General features: G+C 58.7%; 2 protein-coding genes across 9 annotated transcripts in view; both read right to left on the reverse strand.

The window, feature by feature from the left end:
* Window positions 1-3482: 3482 nt before the first annotated feature.
* On the reverse strand, window positions 3483-5722 carry LOC128900539 (la-related protein 6-like). Its single transcript, XM_054181799.1, has 3 exons — window positions 5556-5722; window positions 5055-5265; window positions 3483-4490 (listed from the first exon to the last, which is right to left on the reverse strand). The coding sequence occupies exons 1-3, from the start codon at window positions 5720-5722 to the stop codon at window positions 3483-3485; spliced, it is 1386 nt and encodes a 461-aa protein (XP_054037774.1).
* A 4687-nt stretch (window positions 5723-10409) lies between these two features.
* The window catches only part of RFX2 (regulatory factor X2), a 61875-nt gene continuing 52805 nt past the window's right edge, over window positions 10410-19479 (reverse strand). For 5 of the 8 annotated variants that reach the window (XM_054181779.1, XM_054181778.1, XM_054181784.1 and 2 more), the window contains 7 exons: window positions 18166-18317; window positions 17095-17204; window positions 16303-16452; window positions 15702-15910; window positions 15211-15364; window positions 12687-12729; window positions 10410-12532 (listed from right to left, as the gene is read on the reverse strand). In XM_054181779.1, coding sequence (XP_054037754.1) covers window positions 12423-12532; window positions 12687-12729; window positions 15211-15364; window positions 15702-15910; window positions 16303-16452; window positions 17095-17204; window positions 18166-18317 — 928 coding nt within the window. In that variant the 3' untranslated portion in view covers window positions 10410-12422. The remainder of the gene's footprint in view (window positions 12533-12686; window positions 12730-15210; window positions 15365-15701; window positions 15911-16302; window positions 16453-17094; window positions 17205-18165; window positions 18318-19479) is intronic. The other 3 variants (XM_054181785.1, XM_054181782.1, XM_054181780.1) reach the window with 1 other exon arrangement.

A 19479-nucleotide genomic window follows, 5' to 3' on the forward strand; every position in this document is an offset into this window, starting at 1 on the left:
CCGGCAGTTCTGGCACGGGGGCTCAGCAAGCCCGGCTGAGTGTCCCTGCCCTCGCCTGCCCAGTGAATCCCAGTTCCTGAGAATTTCCACAATACTTGGGGCCACCTCTCGGGGACGAGAGCCCAGGAGGTGACCGCCGGCCATGGCTCCTGTCTCTCTTCCAGGCGCAGCCACCCTGTTCCCAACCTCCGGGCAGCAGCAGCCATTCCCTGCAGCCTGGGCACCCCCAGTGGGGGCGGCCCCACAGGCCCCACCACCAGGTATGGCACCCCTGTCCCCTCTGCCACCCTGACACCATCAGCACCCTGATGGCCATGGGGGTGGCTCGGAGGGTGCCCCCGGCCCAGCACGGCTCCCTCCCACCCACACAGGGCTGCACAGGGCCCCATGCGGCTGCTGCTGCTTCGACCCGCGCTTCTTCCACATCAACTGGACCGTCACCGACGTGCCTGCGCCGGCCACCGCCACCCTCGGCCACGACGCTGCTGCTCCGTCGGGCGCTGCCCTGTGGGGCCCCGGGGGCTGCGGGACCCTCCCGGCCTGGGCAGCCCCTGGCACCCCCCAGGGACAACCAACACCACCCCAACTGACGCAGCTCCCAGCATACGGCCACCAGGGCACAGCGGTGCCCGCAGCCCCCCCGCTGCTGTTCAACTCCATCCCCGGACGCCAGCACCTCGAGGCCACCTCCGTGGGGGCACCCCCTGCCAGCCACCTCCCCACGGGCACCTACTTCCCCCCCAGCCCTGCTGCTGCCCCCCACAAAGAAGCTCCTGGCCACCTGGATGCCAACATTGACGTCACCGAGGACACGCTCCTCCAAGAGCCCCTCTGGCTCTTTCGTTCCTCCTTGGACACGGTGGAGGTCTCCCAGGACCCCGACACCACCATCACCACACCTGGGGACCCCGGTGGCACCGTCAGAGAGGGGAGAGCGGTGGCCCCAGCACCCACTGAGTTGCCAACATCCATCCCTGCCTTGGAGAACACCAAGGAATGGTCCTCAGAGACCAACAGCTCCAGCAGGGCCTCCCCCGCGCAGACACCCCTGGGCAGCGACATCTCCTCGAGCACCATCAGCTCCCCAAAGAGCAACATCTCTCCCAGGAGCGACACCTCCTCCGAGAGCGACATCTCCCCAGAGCTCACCTTCTCCCCGAAGAACATCACCTACTCAGAGCAGGACATCACAGACTACGACACCATCTCCCTAAAGAGTAACACCTCCTCGAGCAGCGACAACTCCTGGGAGAGCGACGTCCCCCACAGCCAAGCCCTCGGGGACGCGGCCGGCCACCATGCCGTGCCCCACGAGGTGTCCCTCAAGGAGGCCCTGAGCCTCTTGGACTGTGACCCCGGTGGCACTGGCGAAGCCGCCCCCCTCTGCGACATCGACTCCCTCTCGCTGCCCGAGGAGCTGCTAATGCTGGATTACAGCATGGAGGAGCTCCTGGAGGGTGCCCGCATCCTGGAAGGATTCCTCTACGGGACAGAGGGCGACGTCCCCAGCAGCTCCTCTGCTGTCCCCAACAGCCAAGCACTCGGGGACGCGGCCGGCCACCTTGAGAGCGATGTCCCCAGGAGCCCCTCTGCTGTCCCCAACAGCCAAGCCCTCGGGGACACAGCCGGCCACCTTGCAGTGCCCCACGAGGTGCCTGTCAACGACTTTGGCGTGGAGGTGACCCGGAAGGCCGTCGTCGTCCTGGAAGATATCTTCTCCAGGACGAAGTCCCAGGAGTCATGCGGGGACACGGGGAGGGAGCTGCCGCCAGCCCAGCCCACCATGGCGGAGAAGCGGGGGACGAAGCGCGGGACGAACTCCCCGTTGGTGCCACCCAGGAAGCGCAGGGCTCTGGCGGACAGGCCAGGGGTGGCGGGGGGGAAGAGACGCCCCGCAGCGAGGAGACGCAGATGAAGGGGCGCGGGGGGGGTGTGCATTTGGGGGGTGGGGGGAGGGTTGTATTTAGGGGAGGGGGGTGGGGGGGCAGATTTAAGGGAGGGGACTGTATCTGGGGGGGTGGTGTGTTTGGGGGGGGTGGGGGGGTTAGAGTAGCTTCGATAGGGCCTTTTCTCTCCTGTTTTTCCATTAAAAGTTGTAGCGGGCAGGGTGTTTGGGGGGGTGGGTGTGTTTAGGGGAGGCAGGTCTATTTAAAGGGGGGGTAGTGTATTTTGAGAGATGGGGGGGTGGGTTTAGGGGAGAGGGGGGCATTTGAGGGGGGGGTTAGAGTAGCTTCGATAGGACCTTTTCTCTTGACTTTTTCCATTAAAGGTTGCAGTGGGCAGTATTTGGGGGGAGGGATGTGTTTCGGGGAGGGGGGCGCGTTTGAGGGAGGGGGGTTAGAGTAGCTTCGATAGGGCCTTTTCTCTCCTGTTTTTCCATTAAAAGTTGTTTCTCCAGCCCCGCTCCGTGCCTGTCTGGGAGGGGAGGGAGCGCGGGGGGCAGCGGGAATTGGCCCCCACCAGGTGCCACAGCCCCACACAGGACCCCGAAGGGCACCGAGCCCCCCCCCCAGGGCCGAGTCACGGCCAGCGGGGTGGCCGTGGTGGTGGTGGGGGAAATCCCCTGTCCCCTTCCCCAGGGGCAGCCAGGACAGACGGGTCCCCGCCGGACCCACGGACACGGCCCCACGCAGAAAGCAGCACGGAGCCCCCGGGACAAGGACGGACCTTGGGGAGCGGGAGGGGACGGACACACACGACCACAAAGGCTGCCAGGCCTTCGGCTGGACCCCGGCCAGCGTCCCCTCCCGCGGGGACAGGGCTTGGGGCAAAACCCCCAAAGCCTCGGGACAATCACCCCCGTCCGCGGCTCCGCAGCCCGGCTTTGCCTCCCTGCGCTGCCCCATCACCCCAAATCACCCCCACAACGGCCAGGGGGGAGCTGCCGGCCAGGCAGGGACCCTCCTCCCCTTCTCTGCCTGCGCCTTGGGCAGCCCCGACACCAGCCAGGGGGGAAATAAGGAAAGAAATAAACAAAGAAATCACGGCGGGGGCCAAAAGTGCCTGGAAACCCCAGCTCTTTATTGCCTGTTCCCCCTCCCAGCTCCACAGCCCGGGGCCAACGCAGCCAAGGACGCCTTCGGGCAGCGGCCGCCCCTCTGCGGGTCCGGCACGCAGAAGGTGCGGGGGGAGGTCCCCGGTCCCCGCCGGGGCACCCCCGGTGTCGGGGGCTAAGCCCCTGCCCCAGGGCAGCCCCAGGGACGCTGCCGGGGCAGGGGGAGCCGCTGTGGGCCCCGAGTGGGCGCAGTCCCCTTGGCCTCGGCAGGGCCCGGCGCAGCTCCCGGCACCGCTGCTGCTCCGCGTCCAGCCTCCCAATCCCCCGCCCCGAGCACCCTCCTGCACCCAAAACTCCCGTCCCCTGCAGCAGCTGCACCGCCACCGCCCGCAGCTCTCGGGGGCCGCGGGGAGCTGCTCTGCGCCAGAGAAGGCGGAAAAGGGAAGAAAAGAAAAAAAAAAAACCCAAACCCAAACGTACAGGAGTGTCAGTGCCGCAGGACAAGCTCTCCTCTCCCAAAGCTGCTGCAGAAGCCCTTGGTGCCATCGGGGCCGTGGGGCAGGCGAAGCACCCCGTCCCGCATGGCGAGGTGCTCAGGCACCCTCTTCTCTGCCAGAGGATTACCAGGAGGAGGTTTGGCATCAGGAGGGGGGTTGCTGGGCCAGGGTGCCCAAAGACCCTCCCTGCTGCCCCAGCCGCTGCCGCGGGGGCTCTCGGCGCTGGAGGGGAGGCCATAGCAGCTGCCGATGCTCGAGCCTGTCCCGAGCGGAGGGAAGGCTTTGTTGGTGAGGAGCGATCTGGTGAAGGTGTTGCCGAAGTCGCCGGGCTTGAAGTCGCTGCTGGGCCAGGTGGGTGCCAAGGGATCCTTGTTCAGGAAGGGGGACGGCAATGCCGGGGCACCATCCGACTCCGGGGAGCTGCAGAGCACAGAGTCCCCAATGCCGTAGGGGAATGTCACCGCTGCTGCCTGCGCCTTCCAACCCAGCCGGTCCACCAGCTCCTCCGCCGCCTCCCTCTCAGCCCCGGGTTTCTTCTTGGAGCCCTTCCCGCAGAGCCGGACCACCCTGATGCTCTCGCCGCCCGGGCGGCTCTGGCGGCCGAGGCCCTCGAAGGCCCTGCGGGCGCTCTCCAGGCTCTCGTACTCCACCAGCGCGCAGCACTTGCTCAGCAGCTCGGGGAAGCGCGAGGTGTATTTCCGCACATCCGAGGGCAGCTTACGGCCCGGCCGCAGGATGCGGATGGAGGCGATGGCACCAAAGGGGCTGAACATCCTGGTGATGGTCTCGAGGAAGTTCTTCTGGAGCGGCGGCAGCACGTCCTGCCCCAGTGGCAGCAGCTCCCAGGCCAGCAGCATTTTGCTGGGGGGGATGCTCAGCAGGGAATCAGGGATGGGGACCCGCCGCCTGACTTTGGTGCCCTCCTCGTTCACCTCCAGCAGCTCCGAGAACTGCAGGGCATAGAGCGTGAGCCGCCAGTCACGCGTCAGGTATTTAACCTGCGGGAGAGAGGGGGTCACTGCGTCCCCGTGAGTTTCTCCAGGCAGGGACCACCCTAAATCCATCCTCCAGGTGGGCTGCAACACCATCAACCTGAAGTCATGGCAAGGCAGCATCACCCTTTCATGTGAGCGTCTCTGGGGGTTGCAGAAGGTCCCCATTGCCCCCTGGACCGGGGCAACAAGCTACAGCTTCCCCGGACATCGCACAATCAGCGCTTCCCTGCAGGCTTTTGGTTAAGGGATGATCTCTCCCAAAGCAGCCCAGGGAAGCCGCGGGCTGAAGAGGTAAATCCAGCCCTGGGGGTGGTTTGAGGACTCTCCACCACTTCCCCAGCCACCCTCCCTGGCTGGGGAGCTGCAGCAGCTCCCCATCGGGGGCAGAGAGCAGAGCCCAGCTTCAGTGGCGCTTTCCACCAGCGCTTCAGTGGGACACAGCCTGGGAAGAGGCTGGACCCCCCTGGACACCCCACCAGAGACACCCAGAGCACACCCAGACACCCAAACATCCTCCACACAAAGGCCACTTCCCACCCGGGCCGGCCGGCGCCATGGGCTGCCTACCTTCTTGAAGGACGTCAGCAGTTTGATGCTCACAAAGCCCATCTTGTTCTTCTGGACATGTTTCAGAAGGAAAGCATCCTTGGCCAGGTTCTCGTCGGAGAGGTAGAACTCCACCTGGGACACAATCCTCCGGACCAGCTGGGGGTCGGGGATGGAGTAGTTGCAGTCCAACAGATCAGCCCTCAAAACATCGTTCGTGTTGCAGAGTCTCCTGGCAGAGCAGCAGGGACGCAGGCGTGAGTTGGTGGCCTTTGGGATGAGCAGCACTGCCCAGCGCCAGCTGCAGTGGTGCAAGTGGCAGAGACACCGGGGAGACCCACGGCTTTGTCCTGTCTGCGGGGGAGCAACACCAGCCTGCACCCTACAAACCCCCCCGTGCTGGGAGCACCGGTGCTAGACCATGAACTTAAACCCATCCCAGACAAGGGACATGTTCCCTTGGGGACAAACACAAGGCAAGACCAGGGCTCAGCCCTTAGGCACATCCCAGCGGCCACGTACCCATTGAAGCTCTGGAAGAAGTCCTCCTGGCTGAGCAGGGCGAGCGAGCTGCTCCGTGGCAGACGGAGATGTGGAGCTGGGAAGGAATTCCTTTGCACTGGCAGAGAGGTGCTGCAGCTGGGCTGGGAACCGAGCCCCCAAGCCACCCCAGAGCTCCGTGATGACATTGTCCTTCATCTGGGACAGGAGAAGGACACCACTGGGAGGCTTCCTGCCTCCAGCCAGCCCCCGGGGCAGAGCCCTGCTCTGGGCTGCAGCCCCCAAGCCCAGGGACGGGGAGCGCAGGCAGCTCGTTGCTGTGCCCTTACCTGCTGGGCAGCGCTGGGAGGGGGAAGAAAATCCTGGCACTACATCCTAGAGACCTGGAGGCCCCCGCCCTCCCCACTGCCAAAGTAAGGCTCCTAAAAGACAAAGGGAAAAGGAAGGAAAAGAAAGAAAGAAAAAGTTCTCCAGGGCAAGCAGGCTGCTGGTTTATAAGAGCAGCCTCCCAGCAAGAGCCCCAGTGGGTGGTTATGGATCCACCCCCACCGAGACCCACCAGGTGGAACCTGTCTGCAGGTTAAACAGCCCCAGCTGAGGCGGGATCCTCCTGCCGGGGCTGCGGAGCCTGGATGGGCAGGCAGAGTGGGGGCAGAGGCAGCGGTACCAGTACCCAGCGATGCTGGTACCCAGCGATACCCGACAGGGCAGTGAACTGCTGCCATGAGGCATCTCGGTCGGTGCCTCAGTTTCTCTGTCTCACGCAGGGATGGTAACAGTCATGCAGAGGTGGAGGGACAACTCGATCCAGGGCACTGCCTGGGCTCCTGGTGCTGCCGGAGTGACCGATGGACGTCCTTCTTCCTGCAGAAACGCCCCCCACCCCAATGAGAGGGAGGAGAAGACCCCCAAGGATGGGGTGAACCCCAGGGAGGGGGTGACGCTGTGGGGCAGGGTGGTCCCATAGCTTCAGTACGAGATGGGGGATCATAGAATCTTCATGGTTGGAAAGGACCTTTGAGATCATCGAGTCCAACCATACACACACAAAAATAAAACCCAACCCCTCCAATCTGTGCCACTAGAGCATGCCCTGAAGTGCCACATCTAGACGTTTCTTAAACACCTCTAGGGATGGTGACTCAACCCCCTCCCTGGGCAGGCTGTTCAGTGCCTGACCACTCTGTCAGCAAAGTCATTCTTCCTGATATCTAATCTAAACCTCCCCTGCCGCAGCTTCAGACCATTTCCTCTGGTCCTGTCATTATTCACCTGGGAGAAGAGCCCAACACCCACCTCTCTGCACCCTCCTTCCAGGGAGTTGTAGAGGGCAAGGAGGTCTCCCCTCAGCCTCCTCTTCTCCAAGCTGAACATGCCCAGCTCCCTCAGCCTCTCCTCACATGCCCTGGTCTCCAGACCCCTCCCCAGCCTGGGCGCTCTCCTCTGGACACGCTCCAGCACCTCAATGTCCCTCTTGTACAGAGGGGCCCAGAACTGAACACAGCACTCGAGGTGAGGCCTCACCAGTGCCGAGCACAGAGGCACCAGCACTTCCCTGCTCCTGCTGGCCACACTGCTCCTGACACAAGCCAGAATGCTGTCGGCCGCCTTGGCCACCTGGGCACACTGCTGGCTCATGTCAAGCTGGCCGTCCACCAGCACCCCCAGGTCCTGTTCTGCCGGGCAGCTTTCCAGCCACTCTGCCCCGAGCCTGTAGCGTTGCTTGGGGTTGTTGTGACCGAAATGCAGGACCCGGCACTTGGCCTTATTAAACCTCACACAGTTGGCCTTGGCCCATGGATCCAGCCTGTCCAGGTCCCTCTGTAGAGCCTTCCTACCCTCCAGCAGATCAACACTCCCACCCAGTTTGGTGTCATCTGCAAATTTACTGAGGGTGCACTCAGTCCCCTCATCCAGATCATCGATAAAGATATTAAACAAAACCGGGCCCAAAACTGAGCCCTGAGGGACACCACTGGTGACCGTCCACCAAGAGCACGCCAAGGGCACGGCCATCCAGCCAGTTTTTGACCCAGCGAAGAGTACCCTTGTCTATGCCATGATTTGCCAGCTTCTCCAGGAGAATGCTGTGGGGGACAGTGTCAAAGGCCTTGCCAAAGTCCAGACAGACAAAGTCCACAGCCTTCCCCGCATCCGGAAGGAGGTCTGGGAGGAAACTCACCCCCGTTACTTGAGCCCCACATTGGGCAGCAGCGGGAGGGACAATGTGGAGATGGGGACAGGGCTGGTGGAGCAGCAGCAGGGGGGATACAGGGCAGGCGGGGGTGGCTCTGCTGGGTGGGGGGCGATGCCAGGGCACAGGGGGCTGCGGAGGCAGCCGGGAACCAGGGCTGCGTCTGGAGGGGGGGATGCCGGGGGCCTGACCCGTCTGCCCCTCAGCCCCTCCATCCGGGCACGGGGTTGAGCTGATGTTGCTGTGCCCTGCGGTGACAAGGACCGGCCAAGGGCTGGTCACGCATCACCCCGAGCTCTCAAAACTGTCACCAGGCTGGCAGCAGCTCCCGGACGGGCAGGCTGGTCCCCGGCGGCAGCTCTGCGGCCTCCCCTGCCCCAGCCCCCTGCCCCGGCCGGGCACAGCCGCTGCCGGTGGGTCCCCGCTGTGTCGCACCGTCCGGCTGGAGCTCACAGAATCACAGAAACTTCAGAGTTGGAAGGGACATCCAGAGATCATCTAGTCCCACTCCCCTGCTAAAGCGGGATTGCCCAGAGCACATCCCTCAGGGCTGCATCCAGGCGGGTCTTGAAAACCTCCAGAGACGGGGACCCCACAACCTCCCTGGGCAGCCTGTTCCAGGGCTCTGTCACCCTCACCGTAAAGAAGTTTTTCCATGTATTCGATCGGAACTTCCTATGTCCTAGCTTGTGCCCGTTGCCCCTCGTCCTGTCACTGGGAACCACTGACCTTCTGGGACGAGTCACAGGGACCAGTGATGCCAAACGGCGCCCGGGATGTCACACTCCCCTGGTTTCCCTGGGGGTTGTCGCACTTGGTGTCATTCCTCTGCCACCTCCCGGCTTTCTCTGCTGGTCGGGAGCTGCGGGGGGGTGAGATGGCGGGTGGGAAAGTCCTGGGAGGAGGGAGGGGGCCAAGGGCTGCGCGGGGAGGGGGGGAGCTGGCAACAGCCGCCGTCCCCGAGAGGGGTGGCACTTGGTGGCGGGTGACAACGAGGACACACCTCACCGGGGTTTGGGTGGGAGGTAGACCCACTGCCCGTCGGGACGCCGCGGGGCTGACACGACCCCCCCCCCCCCCCCCCCCCCCCCAGCCCCGCAACTTCTCCCTCAACTGGAATCGCGCGCGTCGATGCTGCTGCTGCGAACCACCCTCTGCCCCCCCGCGGGTGCCGCCGGTCCCGGGGGAGCGGGGGGGGGCGGGCAGCAGCGGGGGGGGGCGGGCAGCCGGGGGGGTGCGGGCAACGGGAGGGCTGAGGGCAGCAGGGGGGGTGAGGGCAGCAGGGGGTTGTGCGGGTAGCAGGAGGGGCTGTAGGCAGCAGACGGGGTGCGGGCGGCAGGGGGGGTGCGGGCAACAGGAGGGGTGAGGGCAGCAGGGGGGTGCAGGCAGGAGGGGGTGCGGGCAGGCGGGGGGGGTGCAGGCAGCAGAGGGAGTGCGGGCAGCAGGAGGATGCGGGCAGCGGAGGGGGGTGCGGGCAGCGGGGGGTGTTCAGGCAGCAGGGGATACGGGCAGCAGGGGGGTGCGGGCAGCAGGAGGGGGTGTAGGCAGCGGGGGGGATGTAGGCAGCAGGGGGGTGCGGGCGGCAGGGAGTGCGGGCAGCAGAAGGGTGCGGGTAGAAGTGGGGTGCGGGCAGCAGTGGGGGGTGCAGGCAGCAGACGGGGTGCGGGCAGCAGGAGGGGTGTAGGCAGCAGGGGGGATGTAGGCAGCAGGGGGGTGCAGGCAGCAGTGGGGGTGCAGGCAGCAGGCAGGGTGCGGGCAGCAGGGGGGTGCGGGCAGCAGTGGGGGGTTGTAGGCAGCAGGGGGGGTGCGGGCAGCAGGGGGGGTGCAGGCAGCAGTGGGGGGTTGTAGGCAGCAGGGGAGGTGCAGGCAGCGGGGGGGTGTAGGCAGCAGGGGGGGTGTAGGCAGCAGGGGGGTGCGGGCAGCCCGGCTTCCCCGTCCCTCGCTGGGCTCCCATCGGCCGAGCCCCGCAGCCGCAATCTCTGCAGGGCTTTGCCTCGGGGGGGGTGGGGGGTGGGTGGGGGCGATGGACGCGAGAGAAGCCGAAGCTCTGTGTGCGTGTGTTTTTCAATCTGTGCTTTGCTTTCCACTTCCAGCCCGGTGTGCTCGGGGCCAGGGGGGACTGCTCAGCTCCCCAGGGGGGAATAACCCCCTTCTTCCAGCCCCGAGACCCAGCGTCCGAAGGAGGAGGCTCAGCCTGACCCCCCATCCCCGCGGGACTGGGCGTAATCCAGAGGGAGAGTGAAGGGAGCGAGAAGGACGCGGAGGGAGAGAGGCTGAGGCTAAGCCTCCCCCTTCCCGAGGGGTCACAGCAGGAATGATCCGTCCCTCGTCACATCCCCGTCTCACTGCTCCCATCCTCCACAATTAGTCTGGAAGCGTAATTAGAATATGCTTCTTGCGGCTCCGTGCTTAGCAGCAGCCTGATCTTTCAGCCTCTTCTCCCCTCCGTGAACTCCGGTGTAATGGGCACGTTATCCCTACGAACCGGCCACCGCTTCACGGTGACTCTGCCTCCCCGCAGACACCGGGTCCTCGGCCAAAATTGCTTTAATTAGACCGCCCTGCGCAGCTCCCGCATCTCCCTGCAAAGCTGCAGCATGTGCCTGACGTCTCCTTTCAGCGATTAAAAGAAGAAGCGGGACCACAACAATTATTGTACAGGCCTGAGCATTGGATACATGTTTATTGCTATTCAGGTTTAGCCGGGAATTTTGTGCAGATCGGGTGTAGGTGGTTATCCGGACTCCTCGCACGGCGCTGCACAGCTCCGGAGCATCTCGTTTGCACGGCCGCGGTGAGCAGAAGGTGGCTGGGTTGGGGCAAAGAAGAGCCAACGCACCAGCTGAAGTTACCATGGCGCTCGGTGGGGGCAGGGGAGGTTAAGACTTGGTTGCTCAGTTGTTTTTTTTAGACCATCTTATCGCATCAGCAGGATCCGAAGCGCGGACTCTGACCCCGGGAGTATTGACTTGTCGTTATTTACAGACAAATGCAGCTTTCTCACTTGTCTCCTGCGACTTTGATATGAGGCATTTACAGACAAACATCACCCTGACAGACAACAGCACGGGACAGTAAGAGGGAAAGATGTGCCACTACACGCACTTTCTTTTTACTCTCCATTAGCAATAAAGTGTCACAGCTACCTTAGTACCATTTGGAATGAGTAAATAATATATTTGGGTAGAATATACTCTGATGCAAATGTACACAAGGCCCCTGGAAAAGCTCACATCAAATACTGTATCATTAGAAATAATAATAACAACAATAATAATAATAATAATGATAATAAAAGCTATTTATGACACGGCCTTTATTCACAGAAAAGATTTGCCCCAGGGCTTTGTTTTTGCGGTTTGGCTTGATGGCAGATTCCCCCCTGAGCTCTGCCCTGCCGTCCCTGTCAGCCCCGACGCACAGGACACGGAAAAGGAGAATAAACCCCCCGCCCCGGGGCAGAAGCTCCCCCAGCGCAGCCCCGCGGGAGCTGCCCCCACGCCGCCGCAGAAGGCAAAGCGACAGAGCAAGGGGAAACGGCACCGTAGCGCCGAGCAAAGCCGGGGCCCGGGAGAGCCCCTCGCTGCTACACGGGACGGGCTCTTCTCTTTCATCGGGCTCGGAGCAGCAGGCAGCGCTGCGCCGGCTCGCCCGGAGCGGGGGGAGCGGGCACGGTGGCCCACCCTAAGGCACTGCGGTCGCACACCCTCACCCGTGCTCCGGACGCAGCCCCACGGGCAGCTGCACCCAACCTTCAACGTTTTAGCAGGACATCAAGCGAGAATTTTACAAAACCCAGGACACGGGACCAGTTGCCCTCTGCCTGGGTACCCTGGCGAGGATGGGGATTGCCCGGGCAACGGGATTGCCCCTGGGATGGCCCGTGGGCATCAGAGCGCAGGGGGCAACGAACACGCTTTGCGACCAGCTGCCGCTTCCTCAGAGTCCTTTGGTATCTTGAGTTGGCCTGACAGTGTCCCAGGAGCATTCGTGGATCAGCGATGAAACGCCCGGCTGGGGAGACACGGGAGCAGGTGGGAACGCGTGTCTTGCAGTCCCGGAGCGTGTCCCGCAGTCCCGGAGCGTGCACGTACCAGTCCTGGAGCACACACGTGCACCAACTCTGCCGGGACCAGATGGATGTGCAGCCTGGAGCCCTCTCCCCAGGCGGGTGGGACAGAGACGAACTGTCCTGCGCTCCCCGGCACGAATGATTTGGCAAAGTCAGAGCCAGGACAGCTTGTCTTGAAAGGCTGGAGGAGAAGGGTCAGGTATTTTTCCTTCTTCTTGGGCACTGATTGGTTCAAGTTTGTATCACAGTGAAGTCTGAGAAGTGGGGAAGAAACCCAAACCACTTTCCCTGAAAGAGAAAGCCCCGTTTGCCTGCCACGCTCAGGCTGGAGAGGACAGGCACATCCCATCTGCTGCTGACCACGGAGGCTTCCATCGCTCGGTAGTAGACTTCGGACCTCGGCCCTCAAGCCAGCAGTCGCGCTGGAGGAAAGCAGGCGGCCAAACCAGCCCCGTCTCACCGCCCGCCCGGGCTCACCCCCGCAGCCCGTCCTCAAACACAAGTAAACGTAAAGAGAAACTAAGAGGCACTAATAACGCAGATACGGGGAGACTCAGGCTTGCGACCGTCAAACCTGGCTCCAGATGTCTTCGTCCAGCTGGAGAAAAGCCCAATCCCCGTTTCAGATCTCCTGCAGCGAGTGGCCGGGCTCGCTGCGTTCCCGTTTCACCAGCGGCTCCCCCACGCTCCGGGAGTCCGTGTCCACCTCGCTGCCCAGCTCACTGATGTCATCTGCAAAGGACAAGTCTCAGTCAGAGTGGGGACCGGCGGGGAAGAGGTCCTTCTTCCCTTCCTCTTCCTCCGGGAAGAGCCAGCTGGAGGTTCCCCCTCCCGCAGCCATTCACTCCCCGACCCAGTGGGACTTTCCTGGAGGGAGAGGAGGTACCTTTGTCCAGCAGCGCTGGGGACAGGGATGCGAGGTCGCCAAACTGAAAGAAAAAAGGAGTTACAAGGTTAGTGAGGCTTGGGGAGACCCGAGGCGCCCAAACCTGCAACTTGGCATCTAGTTCCGAGCAATTCTAAGGAGCAGCTTAAGCTTGGGAGAAACCACAAGCGTCAGCAGGGCCGGCGGCGAAGGGCAGAAAGCAAAACCAAGCGCAGGTTTTGGGGAAAAGTCTGCCGCTGGCATTGAAACCTCTGGGCAAACACCACACGGAACAATCCGGGGCAGGATCGAGCTCTGGAACAAAGGGAGAAATTTTTCCATCTCCCAAGTCACAGAAAACTTGCTCATAGACAAATTTGAGTGCCCAGACCCAGCTGCCAACCAACCTCGTTAACTTGGCAGTGTCCACATCATCTGGGACTCAAGATACTTTTATATATCTAGCTAGGGATTTTTTTTTTAATTTTTTTTTTGCTTTTTCTCAGGCTTATATCTCGTAGTCATTTAAACACAGTTCACGTAGTACTATAGCGATGACAGATCTGGCCAAAAATTGCTACATCTTCAGGTTTGTGAATGTAACATTCATTCAGCCTAGATATTTCTTGGGCTTTTGAAATAGTTTTGTGTGATTCACCAGGAATTATTTGAAAGCCTGCCACCCTTTAAAGTAACGGTAAATCTGGCACAGACTTCAGCAGGTCCAGAGCTCGGCTGTAATTTTATCAGGTCTCCGTTTAAACCCTCCACTTTGCTGCTGGGCCACCGGCCAGGGACATACCAGGCCATTAGATAATTTTGCTCAGTATGACCGAAGTATGTTCAGCTGCGACTGACTCTTCCATCTCATTTACCGTAGCCGCCGTTCTTCCCACAGCGACGACTAAAACAAAACCGTACGGAAATACCGAAGGAAATCCCGCGTCAGGCTTGCAGTTATCATGCAAACCTTCTGGCCCTGCCTTCCTCTCTGCTTCTAGGTTCAACGCTTTTGCTCTTATCCCCTTCATTTCCCCTTCAGCTCTAGCTGCATCTATCATTTTTATAACAAATGTAGAAAAAAATAAAAATACTTCCTTATTTATATCACCTCACTGCCAGTACAACCTTTACAGAATTGACTTCCCAAAGTGATAAATATCACCCTACATTATCTCCAAAGGATGGTGCCTTTTCTCCAGCTCTCTGCGCCTGTAGGGCAGCTAATTCCCCTCTCCTGGGACTCCAGCATCGCTCCAGCATCACCCCAGCATCGCTCCAGCATCACCCCACCCCTCTACAAAGCCTTTGCATTCACGTCAGGAAAGCGCTTGGGCTGGCAAGGCCACGGTGCCACGCGTAACCAGAGAGCTGGGGCTATATCGGGTTCTGGAGATGTATTTTCTCCCTCTACGACGAGGTTTGAAACCCTAAATTGCTCTAACGGTAATGCTGAAAAGTCAAGTGAAGCTGGGCAGCAGAAGGAACCGAGGAGAGCGGGAGTTACAAGGCGAGCTGGGAATGGAAGGACACGATTCACCCCCTTTTGCTGGGAAGAATCAGCCTCCTCCTGGAGAACCGAAATATTGCAAGAGTTTAAAGGAAAGGCAAAACCTGAAGGATGAAAGGCTCCCACAGCTGGGTTTTGCTGGAAGCCACTCTCTGCCTTTCATATTCCTAATAAAGACAGAAATTTTGCAGGGAATAGTGGAACTCGCAGCGCCTTGGGGCAACAGCACGGGCGTGATGGGAAGGGAGGGGATGCAGTTGATTTCCCTGGCTGCCCCACACGAGCTCCACGGAGGGAAGAAAACAGTTACGAGCTTCAAGGAGCAAATGAGATCAGTTTTAATTCACCAGTAGCTTCTACCTTGCTGTCACAGGTCGATGGGGGCCTTTTAAATCTGGGCGATTCAGGGTGAAATATTAGAAGTGGCTTCAGCTGGGCAGGACAGGACCTGCCTGCAAGCCAGGTGCCAGATTCGCTGCCTGGTTTGTTAAAAAAAACCTCCAAACCCACCACCACCACCACAAACAACCCATCACTTCTCTTCTTCAAGTCAAAAATCACTTCTCTTCTTCAAGTCAAATACAGAGAGTGGCAAACTAAGCATGTAACTCTGGAGCTTGCAGAGGGCTGAAGAAATTCAGTGACCGGTATCACTCAAAGTTGCAGGGAAAGTAAGTTCTGGACTTTTTTTCGCTTGCTTTAGTTTTTGTGTTTGATGGGACTTTGCCCTGGTGGGACCCCCAAAGTCAGGGTTGGCACCCACAGGTTATGGGGAGAAGTGGAGAGATGCTTTTCTTCCCTCCTCCAGGCCCCCAAAGCCCAGCTGACGCTCGACTGCCCCAAAACCCACGAGCCAGGATGGAGGATGCTCAAGGAGCTGGGTCCTTGCGCCAGGTGCTCAAAACAACTCAGTAAATCCTTTGTCAAAGATGGTTATAAAAACACATCCAGGACGCAGTGCGGTTTGTGAACCAAGCCTGTCTCTTTAAGCGCCGCTTAGTTTGGGTTTGTTTCTAGGGAATAAACAATTCTCACCTCTCCCATTACAGCAATCGGTGTCTCCCCTGTTGCCTGGGCAACACGATGCTCTACCAGATAAAACATGTATTCATCGTAGAGCAGGCGAATCAGGTGGAAGGAACCAAAGCTGGCAGCACTGCGCAAGGTGAGGTCACGGATCACCATGGAGCTGGAAAATGGCCGGGAAACAAAATATTTGGGTTATGTTTTATGTTGGCACGATGGCCGATGTGAAATCTTGACCCTGAAGGTATTGTGGGACACTGTGCTCTGTTTCTACCTCTAACCCAAGAGTATCAAAGCACATTAAGAAATTAGTTGATGGAGTATCCTACCCCCATCCTGAAAGGATACAGGAGACACAACACTCCCTTCTGTACCAGGGCAAAGCAACAGTTAACCAGAGCTGCATGGAAGTAAAGAACTTGGCCTCGGCTTTTCAAGGAGCTATTTAGACGCCCTAAGCCCGATGCAGAAATATCTCCAAAACGAGAAAGAAAATGTACCTATAGAAAGACCATTTCAACAGGAACTGCCTGGCTGCCTTGGGGAAGCTGGGACTGCCCTCGTGATGCTTCAGGACTTGTGTGACAACGTTATCCAGCCAACTAGCCCACTGGTCCAGAGAACTCTGCTGCTGCAGGGTGAGCTTGAAATCCTGCTCCAGCTTCTGTACCATGCCTTCCTCGCACTGGCACACCCACGAGGCTTGCTCCTGCTCGGCAAGAAGAGTTTGACGGTTACTTATGCCAAGCCTGCATGGCTGGTGCATCCCAACCCAGGAATTCAACTTCATTTCTAGTAGACAAGGGCTCCAAACCAGCTTTGAACCACGTCTCCTCCCATCTGTCCAGACCACAGTACAATATTATTGTTAGAACCGATTAATTGTTGGTAAGGAACCTATTACAGAAGTTCCTTACTACCTTCTCCACTATTCACAGTGAGATGACAGACTTACCTGGAAAAGTAACACCGAACCCATTAAATATTGTTCATTTAATTGCTCCTTAGTGTTGGAAATAAGGTGCTGGTTACCAGGGGACAACCTCATTAGAGAGTCCCAGTTCTAGACAACACGACCTAGGAAAAGCTACCGTAAGTTACCTGCACGTTGGCAAAGTCGACCCGATTGAGATCGCTGAGCATCTGGTTGATCTGGGAAGTGTTCTGCAGCACGGCCCGGGCGGCCTGAGCCAGGTGGTTCAGGGACGTGTATCTCCGTAACGTCTGCGCAAAGGCACTCACTACCCCGACCTGTAAGACAGCACGCAGGGCACCGCGAGCGGGAGGCCGCGGGGCTCGGAGGCAAACTCTCCTCGATGCTGAGCTCAAGCACACGCCGCACATCAGCTGGGGTCGCAGGCGCAGTCCCACCCACGCCGCTCTCCGAAGCATACACGAGCAGCACTTCTGCAGCGTCTATTGCACCTTGCAAACCAGCCTCTGCATTTCTTTTCTTTAAACTAACAGGTTTTCACACTCTGCCTCCGGCAGAGACCAGCAAGGTGAGAACAGGCTGCAAGAATCCACGGCTTTAGGAGAGGGAGCCTGAGGTTCAATCTCTGCAATGCCCCTCAGTCCCTGAGGTGCCCTCTACTTTCTAGTAGTAGGCCAGCTTCATCCCAGTGCAGAGATTTTCTTAGAAAGCTTTATCCACAATCTCAGGACCTAGGAATGGCTCAATGGACAGAGCAGCATCAGCTTCTGGTACAAAGGAATTGCCCTACCCGTCCTCCCACTCCTTACCAGTCCATAATTATTCATTACACCGCGCTAATCTGGAGGACGCTTGGCCAAACCCTGCCAGCGACTTCCAGTTGCTGTGGAAAACTGCAACATGGACACACACACGTGCTCAGTTCCTAGCCCCGACCGGCGCCGTGCTCCTCTGCTTACCTTCGTCTGGACAACGTGGGGGGGGAATTCACTCATTGCATTCATCAGCCACCCTTCCAAACTCTTGGCAAAATTACGGATCGCCTGTGTGAGGGTGCCTGCAAAGAAGCCTGCAGAGTTAGAAAGGCTGTTCCCTATCATCTCTGGACATCACTTTCTAGCTTAGGCCTGCTGCGGAAAGCGCAGCCTCTCGTCTGTTAGCTGCGATCTTGGTTTAGCAACAAGGAAATCAGCTGGGTCCTGAGACACATTCAAATTTTTCTTATTGTTGTTACTCATTCTTATTCTTATCCTTATCCTTACCCTTATCCTTATTTTCTTATCCTTATTTTCTTATCCTTATTTTCTTATTCTTACTCTTTCTTATCCTTTTCTTATTCATGGTCCTTCTGAGCATTTTCCAAATGCTGAAATACGCTCTTTAAAGCCACACGTGTGCCCCAGCATGCAGCCTGACAGCAACAGCTCAGAGGGACGTGGCTTTCCCGTACTGCTCAACCCAGCCCGGGGCTGAGCTGTGGCCGGGGGGAGACCGACGCAGGCACTTCGTTGAAGAGCCAAATCAGAGAGAAAACGCTCGGTATCCCATCGCTGATCTCCCCAACAACGGTTGACCCCACATTTCCAGGAGGTGCTGTAGAGGACAGGATGGTCCTACATAAACAAAGACAGCACCTCCAAGGAGTATCTCACAAGGATTAGCCGTGCTGACTTGTGCCTTCAGCCCCTGATTTTACCTCGACTCCTCGCCAACGTCAGGAGATGTGATATGCAATAAACCCAATTTGAAAAAGCATGGGAATTTCCAGGGGCCACCGGTGACGCAGAGCGAGCAATGCCGCAGGAGCGATATTGCTGTTGCCACAATATTTGAGCTTGTATTCAAAACAAACCCCTCTAAATCACCTTTTACGATGGAAGTCTTTGTGGCAAGTGGTAGCCAGACCGAGTGAGTGACGTGGATCGCTGTGGGTGAGACACAGCATCCCGTGACTCAGCCCTGCGAGGAGCAGGAGCGGAGCCGGAGCCGGGAGCGCCCCTGGGCTCTGGACCACGCTGGAGGATACTCACTGGGCACCGGCCTGAGCACGTCTGGGATGAGAATCTCCACCAGCGCCTGGTACAAGATGTGATCGCAGCTCCTCATCCATTTGAGGATGGGTTCGTATTTGCACAGAGTGATCAGCTTATCTTTGGGGAGGGTCCCTTCGTGTTCCTCTTCGCTGCGGGAGGAGGAGGAGGGAGGCGGCGTTAGCAGCAGGTTTGCATTCAGAGCGTTCACCCTCCCTCTCCATCCCTGACCCAACTTTTCAGCAGAAAAAAGCCCTTCATGTTTCTTTCAGAAGGAAACATCTGATCGTTTGTACAAGTCCTCTCTGAGGCTGCAAACTCCTCTCCGTCCGTGGGGTCAGAGCTCTGACCAGTTTTCCCTCAAACCCACATCTCCCTGTGCTTGGCCCGCGCTTCACGCGCCGGGGCATTGTGCTGCACTACGGTCACTGCAGCCCCTGCCTCCTCACACACCCAGCTGTGTCCAAAACCTTCGCATCCCTCCCCGTGCTCTAACCATCCCTAGCTCTAGCAGTGGGGACAAAATGTAATATTGTTTAAGCAGATTAGCCGGTATTGACGGCTCCTACCAACACTTTGGGGTGTTTAACACCTTCAAATGCTGCATGTTTTCAGAAGGAAAAAGATTTGGTGTTTCGCTGAGAACAGAACATCTCGTCTCTAACTGAAGGAGGTCAATCAAGCTTGCGCTATTTTCACTTTATAGATGTATGGAAACTTCTTGTGCATGATTAAGGCATAAGATATTTAGTTACAGAGCAAGCAGAGAAAACCGAAGCCTTAATGCACTGCCAGAGCATCAAAGCAGAGCTGCTAAGACATTACGCTGCGAACTGGGAATTTGCAAGGGACTTTCCCCACGCATTACACCAAAACCATTAAAGCCAAGCCTTGGACATACTATAAAGAGGTAGTTATAGCCTCTGCCCGAGGGGTTTTAGCAAATGAACTCCCCAGACATACTCCCTAGAACACTCCCATGGAGAAATTGGCCATCAAGTACCTAAAATTTCTGTTAAGTGGAACCATATTCGGCATTTTACCATACTTTCCGTTTGCCACATTGGTTTTATGTTTGGAGAGAGAGAGAGCAGGGGGAGGGAGTGCTTTATTTACCTGTCATCTTGGTCATTAGCAGCGGTACGGAGAGGTACGGGAGCAGGTAGCCTTAGCAAGGTGGGTTAGTTTAGAGAGAGCCCTGCAGAAATGCTGCCTGCGGTACCCAAGTGAGCCCGTTTGTACCTAGCACAGCTCTCCCCGCGGGGCTGCGATGCGCCTTGGAGGTGTACGCTTAAGTAAAAGAGGTTTTGAAAC

Source organism: Rissa tridactyla, chromosome 22, assembly GCF_028500815.1.
Source record: "Rissa tridactyla isolate bRisTri1 chromosome 22, bRisTri1.patW.cur.20221130, whole genome shotgun sequence".
NCBI lineage: Eukaryota > Metazoa > Chordata > Aves > Charadriiformes > Laridae > Rissa > Rissa tridactyla.

Bases quoted from the DNA above. Each gene is read 5' to 3' on its own strand.
- LOC128900539 (XM_054181799.1), bottom strand. From the start codon at position 5,722: ATGTCATCACGGAGCTCTGGGGTGGCTTGGGGGCTCGGTTCCCAGCCC. The intron at 5,266-5,555 runs GTACGTGGCCGC...CTGCTCTGCCAG, and splicing joins TTCTTCCAGAGCTTCAATGG to GAGACTCTGCAACACGAACG. The intron at 4,491-5,054 runs GTAGGCAGCCCA...TCTCTCCCGCAG, and splicing joins TGCTGACGTCCTTCAAGAAG to GTTAAATACCTGACGCGTGA.